The 12,513-nt window shown below is 40.3% G+C and overlaps 1 protein-coding gene across 1 annotated transcript in view; it reads right to left on the bottom strand.

Moving 5' to 3' along the window:
• col9a1 (collagen type IX alpha 1 chain) overlaps positions 1 to 12,513 on the bottom strand; it is an 87,174-nt gene that overhangs the window by 58,175 nt on the left and 16,486 nt on the right. The window contains exons 6-8 of the mRNA XM_033021895.1: positions 10,388 to 10,423; positions 9,130 to 9,153; positions 7,430 to 7,483 (exon numbers count right to left, since the gene is read on the bottom strand). Of these exons, the coding sequence (XP_032877786.1) occupies positions 7,430 to 7,483; positions 9,130 to 9,153; positions 10,388 to 10,423 (114 nt within the window). The remainder of the gene's footprint in view (positions 1 to 7,429; positions 7,484 to 9,129; positions 9,154 to 10,387; positions 10,424 to 12,513) is intronic.

A 12,513-nucleotide genomic window follows, 5' to 3' on the forward strand; every position in this document is an offset into this window, starting at 1 on the left:
TGAATAAAGGCAGAGGTTCTTGACTAAAATCATTAAGATTGGCAGAAAATAAGTGTTAGGTAACCTGTTGTTTATTTAGAAATTCACAAAGGACCAGATATGGGAAAGTACTCCAATGCTTTGACTCAAACTTCATACATAGGAAAAATGATTTGATTGTCAGAAGTAAATTCCAGCCCAATGACATCAATGCAGGAGTTCCTCAGGGAACCCTCTTTAGCTGCTTCACCAACGACATTCCTTTGGATACAAGGTCAGAAGTGACGAAGATTACACAATGCTCAATTTTATTTGCAGCTCCTCAGCAATGGAAGCAGTCCATGCCTACGGGCGACTAGATCTAGACAAACATTCAGACGCAGGCCATCTCCTACCTTTGCAATTGAATGGCATCACTATCATCAACCCCCACCATTGATATAGATCGTCATTCATATAAATACTGTGGCTACAAAGTTGAGCAGAGGTTGGGTATCTTGGGATGACTCACCTCAAAGCCTTTCCCCACCTTCAAAGTACAAACCAGGAGTGTGGTGGAACACTGCCCGCTTGCCTGGATGAGTCCAGGGCAGTGACGCTCAAGAAACTCAACACCAGACAGGATAAAGTTGATTGGAAGCCCATCCACCACTATAAATATCATTCCCTCCAGTTCCATGAGGATGAATACTCGATCTTACAATTTACTTTTCTGCAGCACTTGTACATTTTATATTTGTATCTCTCTCTTTCCATAACACAATATTCTGAGTTCTCTTTTGCTTTTCTTTTTTGCACTACTTAATGTACTCAAAGTATGGTTTGATTTGTCTGGATACACGTGACTGGTACAATTGGTACAATACACCTCACTGTACCAATTGGTGCATGTGATAATAAAGGTCTCTCTTTCTTGACAATAATGAACCGATACCAATGCACAGTGCTATAGTGAGTAACATCTACAAAATGCACTGCAGTTACTCACTTATACTACACTGACAGTTCTAACACCAAGAAGGATAAGAGCAGCAGACACAATGTAATACCACCACCTGTATATTCCTTTGCAACCTATGGAGGAGTAAAAGACAACAACTTACATTGTTATCAGAAGCATTTCCTCCATCAGAGGTAATGGCAGATTTAGAGATAAAATTAGTCATTAACAAGTCGCTATTGTAAGAAATAGGCACGATTGAACTTGCTCCATGCAGGAGCAATTTGGCAGGAGGAGGTGAGAGAGTAATATGGAGATGGAATTAAATAAGTACATCGCTGGTATCACTAGAACAAGCAGAAGGATAAACACAGCAAGTAGATCGGACAACAACATAAATGATTTTTAATATAATATTCTGATTGACAAAATTATATGAGATTAACACCCACTCAGCCTAGTATTCATATGAATACTTTAAAACATTGTTGGTCTAATTTTATGGGCATCTGCACCTACAAATTAGTTCATTTTTATATCTATAATAATCACCAAAATGAAATATATGTCACTTTTACTAATCAGAAGGTAGACATCAGAATGTCCAAGACAATCTAATTGGTTACACAATGTGAGGGTCTTTGGTCAGAAACAGATGCGAAAAAGTAGTTAGATGATGTCAGCAATGACAAGGTACAGGACTGCGACTTGCCTGGGGAAACATGGCACATGGTGGAAGAGTGCGGGATCCAGGATTTTCAGAGACTATAATGGATGCCTTGGTGGGGGAGGCAGACAAAGAGATGTCCTCTATCCACAAGGGGGCAGGTGGAGCCATCCAGCCACATGCTCAAAAGGCTGTGGGACGAGACAGCTGTGAAAGTGAATGGCAGCAATCAGGTCCTGAAAAGTGATGTAGCGCCATAAGTTACAAGGTAGAGACAAACTGTATAGGATCCAAAAGTGGCTGCAAGAACTGGGATGCCTGATTACCTCATGCTGACTTGATTTGGTTGAAGCAGTACACAACAATCATACTGTCTATGTATTATCATGATTTCAGTTATTCCATTGACAAGGAACCCAATTCTATAAGTGATCACAATCAGTTTAAGGCAAGCTCCAGAAGTTAAATCCACTCTGCATCTCATAGAAGTCATGGTGGAACTGATTATAACACGCTGGAAGATCCATGACACAATTTAGTGGTGGAGAATTAACCTCCGTCCAGAAGGGGACAGAGTTCTCCAGACCCTGCTGACAAAACAAATTAATAAGATGGGCATGGAGATGCATAGCAGCCACCAAGCCCCCAAAATGGATGCACTGTACCTCAAGATGGCAAAGACCATTAAATCAGAAAAGGCATGTTGAATACCATTGCTACAAGCTGCTCCTTTCGATTTACATAATGCGCTAAACCAGCAGGCATACAAAAGCCTCCCTTCGCCAAGTGTAAGTCCTAACATGCATAAGTTCCCCCATATTAGACTACTATAAATCTTACCCCCAGTTCACATCAGAATATCACACCAGCATTTTAAGGAACCATCTGTCAACGTAACTTTCAGAATCACCAACTCAAATATTGATCCTCCAGACACTGTAGGGCTTTGCTTGCAAGTGCAATTCCAACGTGCAAGTCCTCAAGCAAATGTGCAACCAGGCAGGGAAGAGGAGAGCAGTGACGTCATCCATAAAACAGACATCCTCAGCGGCATAGGATCCAAATGAGATTGGATTAGACAACGAGCAGATGGCTAATCGGCAATGGCATTCAACGTAATACAAAGATTGGTGCATTGAAAGAGCTTACTGCAGTGATATATTGAGTAGGAGCATGTTAGAACTGAAAATCAATGTATAGAACGTTTTCCAAAGCCTGGATTCCATTCATACCAGAAAGCAACTGATGGACAAACCCATTAGCAAGTTGACAAAAGTGAAAAACTGCAAATTCTGAAATAAAAACATAAAACAGTGGAAATACACAGCAGGATTTGGAGACGGGAACAATTGGTAATGCAGGTCGAGGTCCTACAATCAAACTGTAAAATGGGAAAACAGATGTGTTTCACTTTGAAGGTGGGAGGGGAGGGATAAGGATGGATGGAGGAACGAACAGAAAGAGTGCATGTGTTAGCGTGAAGACCAAGACTATAAAATCATAGAAACATAGAAAATAGGTGCAGGTGGAGGCCATTTGGCCCTTCGAGCCAGCACCGTCATTCATTGTGATCATAGCTGATCGTCCCCAATAAATAACCCGTGCCTGCCTTCTCCCCATATCCATTGACTGCACTAGCCCCTAGAGCTCTATCTAACTCTCTCTTAAATCCATCCAGTGACTTGGCCTCCACTGCCCTCTGTGGTAGGGAATTCCACAAATTCACAACTCTCTGGGTGAAAAAGTTTTTTCTCACCTCAGTCTTAAATGGCTTCCCCTTTATTCTAAGATTGTGGCCCCTGGTTCTGGACTCTCCCAACATTGGGAACATTTTTCCTGCATCTAGCTTGTCCAGTCCTTTTATAATTTTATATGTTTCTATAAGAATCCCCTCATCCTTCTAAACTCCAGTGAATACAGTCTTTTCAATCTTTCCTCATGACAGTCCCGCCATCCCAGGGATCAATCTCGTGAACCTACGCTGCACTGCCTCAATCACAAGGATGTCCTTCCTCAAATTAGGAGACCAAAATTGGACACAATACTCCAGATGTGGTCTCACCAGAGCCCTATACAACTGCAGAAGAACCTCTTTACTCCTATACTGAAATCCTCTTGTTATGAAGGCCAACACTCCATTAGCTTTCTTCACTGCCTGCTGTACCTGCACGCCAACTTTCAGAGACTGGTTTACAAGGACGCCCAGTTTTCGCTGCACCTCCCCCTTGCCTAACCTAACCCCATTGAGATAATAATCTGCCCCCTTGTTTTTTCCGCCAAAATGGATAACCTCACATTTATCTATATTATACTGCATCTGCCACGCATCTGCCCACTCACTCAACCTGTCCAGGTCAACCTGCAACCTCCTAACATCCTCTTCACAGTTCACACTGCCACCCAGCTTTGTGTCATCCGCAAACCTGCTAGTGTTGCTCCTAATAGATAGGGTGAATGAACAGAATCTTTTCCATGGGATAGGGGAATCAAAAACAAGAGAAGATCTGTTTAAGTTGAGGGGACAAGATTTAATACAAACCCGAGGGGAAAATTCTTTCCTGTAAAGTTGTACTAAAGCATTCTTATTTTTATATTCCATGCCCAACAGTCCATCAGCCTTCATAAAAACACATTGTACTGCAAACACTCTGTCGGTCAGCACAGTCAACGACCGAGAAGTTTACTCTTTCTTTTTTCTCAGATGCTGCCTAACCTGCTGAGTGGTTCTACAATTTTCTGTGATTATTTCGATTTCTAGCATCTGTAGTCTAGTGTTTTTCATTAGCCTTCCTGATTACCTACTCTACTTGCCTGCCAACCCTTTGTGCTTTATGTACTAGGAACATGGAACCCATTGCATTGAAATATTATGTCACCTCGCTCTGTTTAAATAATGTTTCGCTTTTTCATTCCTCCTTCCAAAGTAGATAATCTCACATTTTCTCACAGTATTCCAACTGCCATCTGAGTTGAGTCCCATCAATGTGTTTTTGTCTCTACTATCCACAATCTTCTCCCACAGTTTATACTATTTCATACAAATCAGCTATGATTAACAAGCACTCACCACCTCTCTGACCACACCAACAGCACTTGTATCATATCAGCAATCCTCATCTGAATTCTATCACAGATATTCGCTTTGTTTCCCCAACTTTGCAACTTGAAATTCACATTTCCAGTTCCAACAAAAGATCGTCGACATAAAACGTTAACTCTGTTTCTCTTTCTACATATGCTGTCGAACCTGTTGAGTGTGTCCAGCAATTTAGCCACAAGGGCCACATCTAACTCCTTCTTAAATATAGCCAATGAACTGGCCTCAACTACCTTCTGTGGCAGAGAGTTCCAGAGATTCACCACTCTCTGTGTGAAAAGCGTTTTTCTCATCTCGGTCCTTTATCCTTAAACTGTGACCCCTTGTTCTGGACTTCCCCAACATCGGGAACAATCTTCCTGCATCTAGCCTGTCCAACCTCTTAAGAATTTTGTAAGTTTCTATAAGATTCCCCCTCAATCTTCTAAATTCTAGCGAGTACAAGCCAAGTCGATCCAGTCTTTCTTCACATGAAAGTCCTGACATCCCAGGAATCAGTTTGGTGAACCTTCTCTGTACTCCCTCTATGGCAAGAATGTCTTTCCTCATAATTGGAGACCAAAACTGTACGCAATACTCCAGGTGTGGTCTCACCAAGACCCTGTACAACTGCAGTAAAACCTCCCTGCTCCTATACTCAAATCCTTTTGCTATGAATGCTAACATACCATTCGTTTTCTTTACTGCCTGCTGCACCTGCATGCCCACTTTCAATGACTGGTGTACCATGACACCGAGGTCTTGTTGCATCTCCCCTTTTCCTAATCGGCCACCATTTAGATAATTTAGATAACCATTTACTCTATTAGCATGATTACAGCCTCAACAATTAAGTAACAGTTGATTTCTCAACTACTATTACAGAACAGAGAGCAGAATCTAGGTTGTCTGCGTGCTTTTTCTGGGCATTAGTTGCACAGGTATGTGGATCTCTAGAAAGCAGCTTGCGCCACTTGTACCACGCATGCACACATAGAATAAATAGTCATGCATAAGCATTCATGTGCAGACAGTAGATGAGACATCCATACAATATGTTTTAGGGCTAGAAAAATAAAAAATAAAATTCTAACTGGCCTCAAGAGTTTCCAAGACTATTAGAGAAGTAGACCTTGGACTTTGACCCAGCTACAAAACACATTGATATAGGTTCATCTCAGGATAATGTGCAACTTGTAGGAGTACAGCAGTGTTTTCGTGTGCCTATTGGTTTAGAGATCAGGGCCATTGGAGTACCCTGGATGAGTAACTAGAGTGCAGTTTGTGGATGGCAGCCACTGTGTGCCAATAGTGGCAAAACAATAATACTTTTGGTGGTAAATGGTGTCCCATCAAGTGGATTACTTTGTGTATGACACTGGATCTATCCAGGAGCTCAAGTGAGATGGTCATGTCGAAGGTACAAATAGCAAATAGTTAGGGTACCACCAGGAAAGTCAAAGGGGATAGGAGGGGAGCGCAGGATTTCTTGTGGTTATTCAGGTTCTTGGACCATTAGGAATTTGATGGAGCAAAGGTGACCTGTACAAGAGGGACAGATAGCATATACATGAGGCACTGCCATCTGGCAGGAGGTCCAGAAGCCTGAAGTCTTACACCACCAGGTTCAGCTACAGCAACTTTCCTACATCAGCTTCTTTAACTAACCTAACAACCATAACCTTACTGCAACAGCGGAACACATACGTATGCCCCAACTCTTACACTACTGTGGACTTGTTTTCTGCTAATGTTTTTGCACAGTCTTCTTTATTTTACAATTTTTTGTGTTGTGTATGATTTGTGGTTTTTACGTGTTTGGCTGAGTCTATGTGCCTATGATGCTGCAGCAAGCAAGATTTTACTTTGTACCTGTGCCTCACCATGCTTGTGCATATATAACAATAAACCAGAACTTGAACTGAAGGACCAATATATTGGCAGGTGGATTTGCTAGAGCTACTCAAGAGGGTTATAATTAGTCTGGCAAGAGAGTTGAACTCAATGTGGCAGTAAAGAAAAAAAATCAACTGTCAGGTCCTGTGGAAAAAAATGGACAAATGACGTTTTTGATCAGGATAGATCAGAAAGTTGAGGTAAATACAGAAGGTATGTTAAGCATGTCCAGTAGGCAAGACAGGAAGTGAAGAAGGTATGATGGGATTATAGACTAAACTGCATGGATTGTCAAGTTAGAGCTGTGCAAGATGTTAGGTCACGGATGGAGTACTGCGCGCAGTTCAGGTTGCTATGCTATAGGACGAAATAGAGCAGTAAAGATTCACAAGGATATTGCTGGGACTGAAGGGTTTAAGTTATAAGGTGAGACTGGGTAGACTGTGATTGTTTTCCCTGGGGGAAAGAATGCTGAGGAGCGATCTTACAGAGGTTTATAAAATCATGAGGCTCACAGATAAGGTGAATATACACACCAGCCTCTGTGAGGAAAAACTTGCCTCTTTTAAATCTCTCCCCCTCACCTTAAACCTGTGTTTAAGTGTTACTCCAGCATTTTGTGAGTTTTTTTGTAGTTACTCCAGCATTTAGATTTGTTAAATTTAGCTTTGTTTTTTTTATTTGTAAACCGGCAGTACCTTGTATCTCTTTGCCAATTTATTGCTAAAAATGCCATAATAATTTGTCACTATAACATTCACTCTTTGGTGTTCATTTTCACATATTACATAAATATAGTCCTCTATTTTAATTCTATTTTTATTTAAGCATATCAGCAATAAACAATGTAAAGAAAAGACCAAATACTCACGGGAAACCCAACACGACCAAGTTCACCGGGAAGTCCAGATGGACCAGCAGACCCCTGCACCAAAGAAATGTAGTTTGTTAATGAGATATTACCAATTGTTACCAAACACATCAAGGTAGGATTAACTAAATATAATAAAGAAAACAGAAGCAGCTAAATAATCAACAGGGCAAGTGAGGTGTTTGAATACCCCTCACTCATGTTCTGCTCAGCAGCAGGTAACGGACATCTGGCAGAAATGGAAGCATGGCCAGAAATGCAACCGTCTTCCGCTAACACCAGTGGCTGAGATGCGAAGACCGGGCAATTGCAATTATTTAATTCTACAGCCATCACTGGCAAAATTCACTGTGGTTTCAGTAATCTGGTCCATGCACCATTGGTATAACATATTTCACAACCGTGTTTAGTTCAGTTTCACTTATGATAAGCACATAGCAAAACAGGGCCAAAATGGGTAGGTTTGTTTTCTGATCTGTTGGGTCAGGCTCTGTAACTTGCCTTGGAGTCCCTGACTGAGAAAATGAGTGAAATTCAGCTAGCATGCTACAATTCACTTATTCCCCCCAAAAATATATAAGTGAATACAAGTGGTACAAGCAGTTTTGGAGTCAGATGTGCTGCCAAAATCTTCAAACTATCTTTCAGCATTCTATGCAATGCTCACGTTTGAAAAAATACCTCTTGGACAAGTTAAAAGGCCACTGCGTAATCAGTCTGTGAGAGTCACTCCCATTAGGACAGATGGTTAGAAAGAATAAAAGGCAAACAAGACAATTTATACACTGCAAGCGTAAACTGATAGCACTGCTCAGTGGAGCTCTAAATCCATTCCACAAAAATACACACAGAAGTTACAACACAGAGGTGAGCCACTGGGCTTCATCAGTCTGGAGTGACCGTTACTCTCACATAAAGGCATTGCCCAGGTACCTTTCCCTTCATGCATTTTTGCTATTCAATTCAATCCTGAATACCGATACGGATTCTGCTTTAATCACCAATCGTGGGAGCGAATTATCAAGAGGATGTTTCCCTTATCTTTTGTCCACAGTCTCTTAAACCTAAACATTTTAAAATGGCCCCTCATTCTAAATCCCAGAACTACCGGCTCAGATCTGCTTCCATCTACTCTTCCTAATTCTTTGTAATTAAACACTTCTATTTTCTTCCCCATAAACCATGTTATAAAGGAGAGAAGGTCTCCAAAAACCTCATATCTTTATTTTCACCAGGCAGTAAGCAGGTGAATCTACACTGTACACACTTAAATCATCGACGTTCTTCCTGTAGTGCACAGAATATAATACTGTCACTTTCTAAAGGTTCTTTATCGGGTCAACATTACCTCCTCACTTTTAGGTTGCATGACTCTTGAGGAGAAAAAACACTGTGTCTGTATCAATAATTACCACAGGATGAGTATATGAAAATAATAATGTCACAGTATTGCAAAGAAGTGCTTGGTGGGAGTCTCAGTATGCAAAAGTATTAGCAGCAGATTGGAATCTGGGAGATGCTGTGAGAAATGGGGAATTCTTCCAAAGCAAAGTAAGGAGAAAATATTTAAGTAAATCTATAAACAGAAAAATGGAAATGTCCTTCATAAAACAAAATAAGGACAATTTTAATGAGTGGAAAATGCTCACATTTCAATAATTAACCAATCATTTTCCAAATCAATAGCAGTCTCTACTTACACTCTGCCCCGGTTCTGCCTCACCCTGTAAATAAAGAACATCAAATACTTCAATGTAGCAAATTATTTAAATTATTCTTTTACAAAGAATACATCTCCTATTTCTCTGAATTACAAAAAAAAAGCAAAAGCAAACTGAAAGCAGCAAACCCCCCCCAAAAACCCCACATGTTTATCCAGCTGAAATGAATCACTCATTCTTCATTATCTGAAGCTACAACTTAATTTTTAATTTAACTTTTAATTGAACATATGACATATAGCTCCATGCCCATTTTATCCACCAACATTTTGGTTTGGTTCTCATCAACCCACAATACTCCTCAAAACCCCAGAATGAGACAACTTTGGCCATTGTCACTGCAACATTGTTTGAAAGCAGAACTTTTCTTCTTCGGGCTATCTTAGAACTTCAGTATTGTTGGCCACGCAATTCTCTCCATACTCTCTTCTACCACTGTAGGCCAACTATGCGCCTATGTCATTCTACAATTGCAGTCCAACTGGTTAGGAAGAGCCAAATAATCTACCAAAACACCCAATTCTTCCTCATTCCTAAAATCCTAAACTACATTTTTATGACTTCTTAGCTCAACTGTTCTGATCTCTCTGCAATGGTCACCCAAGCCTCCCCGGCAACCATTCCAGAATTCCTCTCATAATCCTCAAGTGTTTCAATCACCCTATCCTCACTCATGCTCTACTTAGTTCACGTTTCTTCTCATTTACCAACCTATCCTTCAACTCACTACATACTTACTCCAGAACAATCCCCAAGCTTGTATGGCTTCACTTGCACTCTTACCATACACCAGTCATCTACGACAGAACTACTCGTCAACCCTTCAGTGTTATTTTTGTCCTAATCCCTGTGTATGGTTCCTTTTCTCTTCATATTGTACAACGACTTAATAGACAACATCACCTTTTAATTTCCTTGTTTATGTTCAATGCTATTTAACCTTGCAGCATCCATCAACCACCCACATTACAAATAGCCCACTTCACAAAGTGCCCATATCTAAATTTAAGAATTTTGTAAAAGTAACTTTGCTATCAAAATGTATATTATTGTGATATTTCAACATTATATTAAATAATCTGCTGTCTCAAATACAAAACTCATGTCTTACTAAATATGATTATTTTCCCAAGCTCTTTTTTTAATGAAATACAGAATTCAATTTATTATTCTTGACAGAATTTTGCTGAACAATTTAGATTCAACCCTTTTCGTGATTGCAAATATCTTGACTTACGGGAGCTCCAGACGATCCAATTGCTCCAGGTTCACCCTATGAAACAAAATCAAAATTATCGTATTTTTTAGTAACGCAGAGTTAATGATGCAACTTTAATTATGATTGGATCAAATCATCATATTAAAAAGACAGCACTAATTTTACTCCTGCTGATATTGTAGTTCGTTTTTTAACTGCACCTTAAACAAAGGGAATAAGGAGTCCCCGGCATAAAAGAAATGGAAGGGAAGATAAAATTTCATGCAATGATTCTATGAACAATTTTGATTTTGTTGGAAATTTCTAATGAATGCCCATCAAATCAAAGAACGATATGCTGAACCACAGATAGGCAACTGATCATCCTGGACAGAAAGTAAATTGGAGTTCCGGAAATGAGCCTTTATGCCCCTGTCCCACTTAGGAAACCTGAACGGAAACCTCTGGAGACTTTGCGCCCCACCCAAGGTTTCCGTGTGGTTCCCGGAGGTTGCAGGTGGTTGCCGGAGGTTGCAGGTAGTGGAAGCAGGTAGGGAGACTGACAAAAACCTCCGGGAACCTCACGGAAACCTTGGGTGGGGTGCAAAGTCTCCAGAGGTTTCCGTTCAGGTTTCCAAAGTGGGACAGGGGCATTAGGCCCTAAGCCATTCAACTCTGAAATCATAGGATGAGAGGGACAGGCAGCATAAATGCAAGGCATACGTATCTGAACAGACACCATAAATTTGCTGACAGTATGCTTCCCTGCTGAACACAGCAAGGAATCCAATGGCTGGAGCATACACTTGCCAAGATTACAGTGTGAAATAATGCAGCGGGAAATAAAACAAGGCAAGGCATGATCGATTAGACCATTCATCCCAATGGAGATTTTATGTCTCTAATTTAACTACACATAAATTTAAATTATGTTTAATCATACAAGACAGATGGTTGGTGAGTTTAAAAAAAAATATTTATCTATTTCAGATTCATTTTGAGTCTGATACATCAGGGCCAATCAGGCACACTGATAAAGTCTTGGCAAAAGTGGAGGCAGTGTTATAATTTTTCTGGTTAATGATTGTGCTTATACAATTATGTGCAATTTTTATTAATTATAAATGCTGTTGCACAATCAATTACTTTGAATCATATTTTCTTAAGGATACAAATGGAAATCTAGTAAACATATTAATTACCCAAGACCTGTTATTTTTCAAGAACAGTTGGAAAAATGAATAACATATAAACGTTATGAACTATTTAATATGAAACTACGGTCCTTCCTTTTAGCTACTGGACATTCATACTGAAAATTCTGGCCCAATATAATGGTTTTACCTTCTACCTCACCTAACAAGGATCTGTGACCTAAACCGCTGATCCATCATGATGTGCACTGGCACCTCACTTCATGTTCAGGATGTACTCCCAGGATTAAAATTACTGATGGAATCAGTGCTATACGATATCACTATAACATTGTACAGTATATAGAGAGAGCTGTATCACTGACAGTACTGACAGACCAGGAACTTGTCTCAAACTCCTGACCTCCACATGCTGCTGTGCTGGCAACCTGATACAAATCCTGTGTAGGAAAGAACTGCAGATGCTGGTTGAAACCGAAGATAGGCACAAAAAGCTGTAGTAACTCAGCGTGACGTTTCGGGACGAGAACCTTCTTCCGACGTATGAAGAAGGATCTCGACCCGAAACGTCACCCATTCCTTCTCTCCAGAGATGCTGCCTGTCCTGTCTGGGTAACATCCTTGCCCAACAGAAACCTGTCAACCTGTCGTAAAGTCTTCAAGTAGTGGCCTTTCAGGAGGGTGTATGATACATTACCACTTGTGTGAAAAATAGCATCCTTATTTCACTTGTACGCATTTTAGTTCTAATCTTGTGATGACTAGGGTGGAGAGTGCGCAGAAGAGATTCAACAAGATTTCGCCTAGATTGGAGGTCTTTAGTTATGGAGAAAGATTAGATAGGTTGGTTGTGTTGAGGGGTGAACAGTTGGAGATACAATGATGACAGGCATAAATAGAGCAGATAGTCAGAATCTTTTTCCCATGCTTGGAAAAAGGAAGAGGGCCAAGTTTAAGCTAAGAGGAAGGAGTTTTAAAGAGTATCTTCAGGGTAAGTTTTTTTTGCACAGT

This window comes from Amblyraja radiata, chromosome 5 (assembly GCF_010909765.2).
Source record: "Amblyraja radiata isolate CabotCenter1 chromosome 5, sAmbRad1.1.pri, whole genome shotgun sequence".
In the NCBI taxonomy this organism is placed as follows: domain Eukaryota; kingdom Metazoa; phylum Chordata; class Chondrichthyes; order Rajiformes; family Rajidae; genus Amblyraja; species Amblyraja radiata.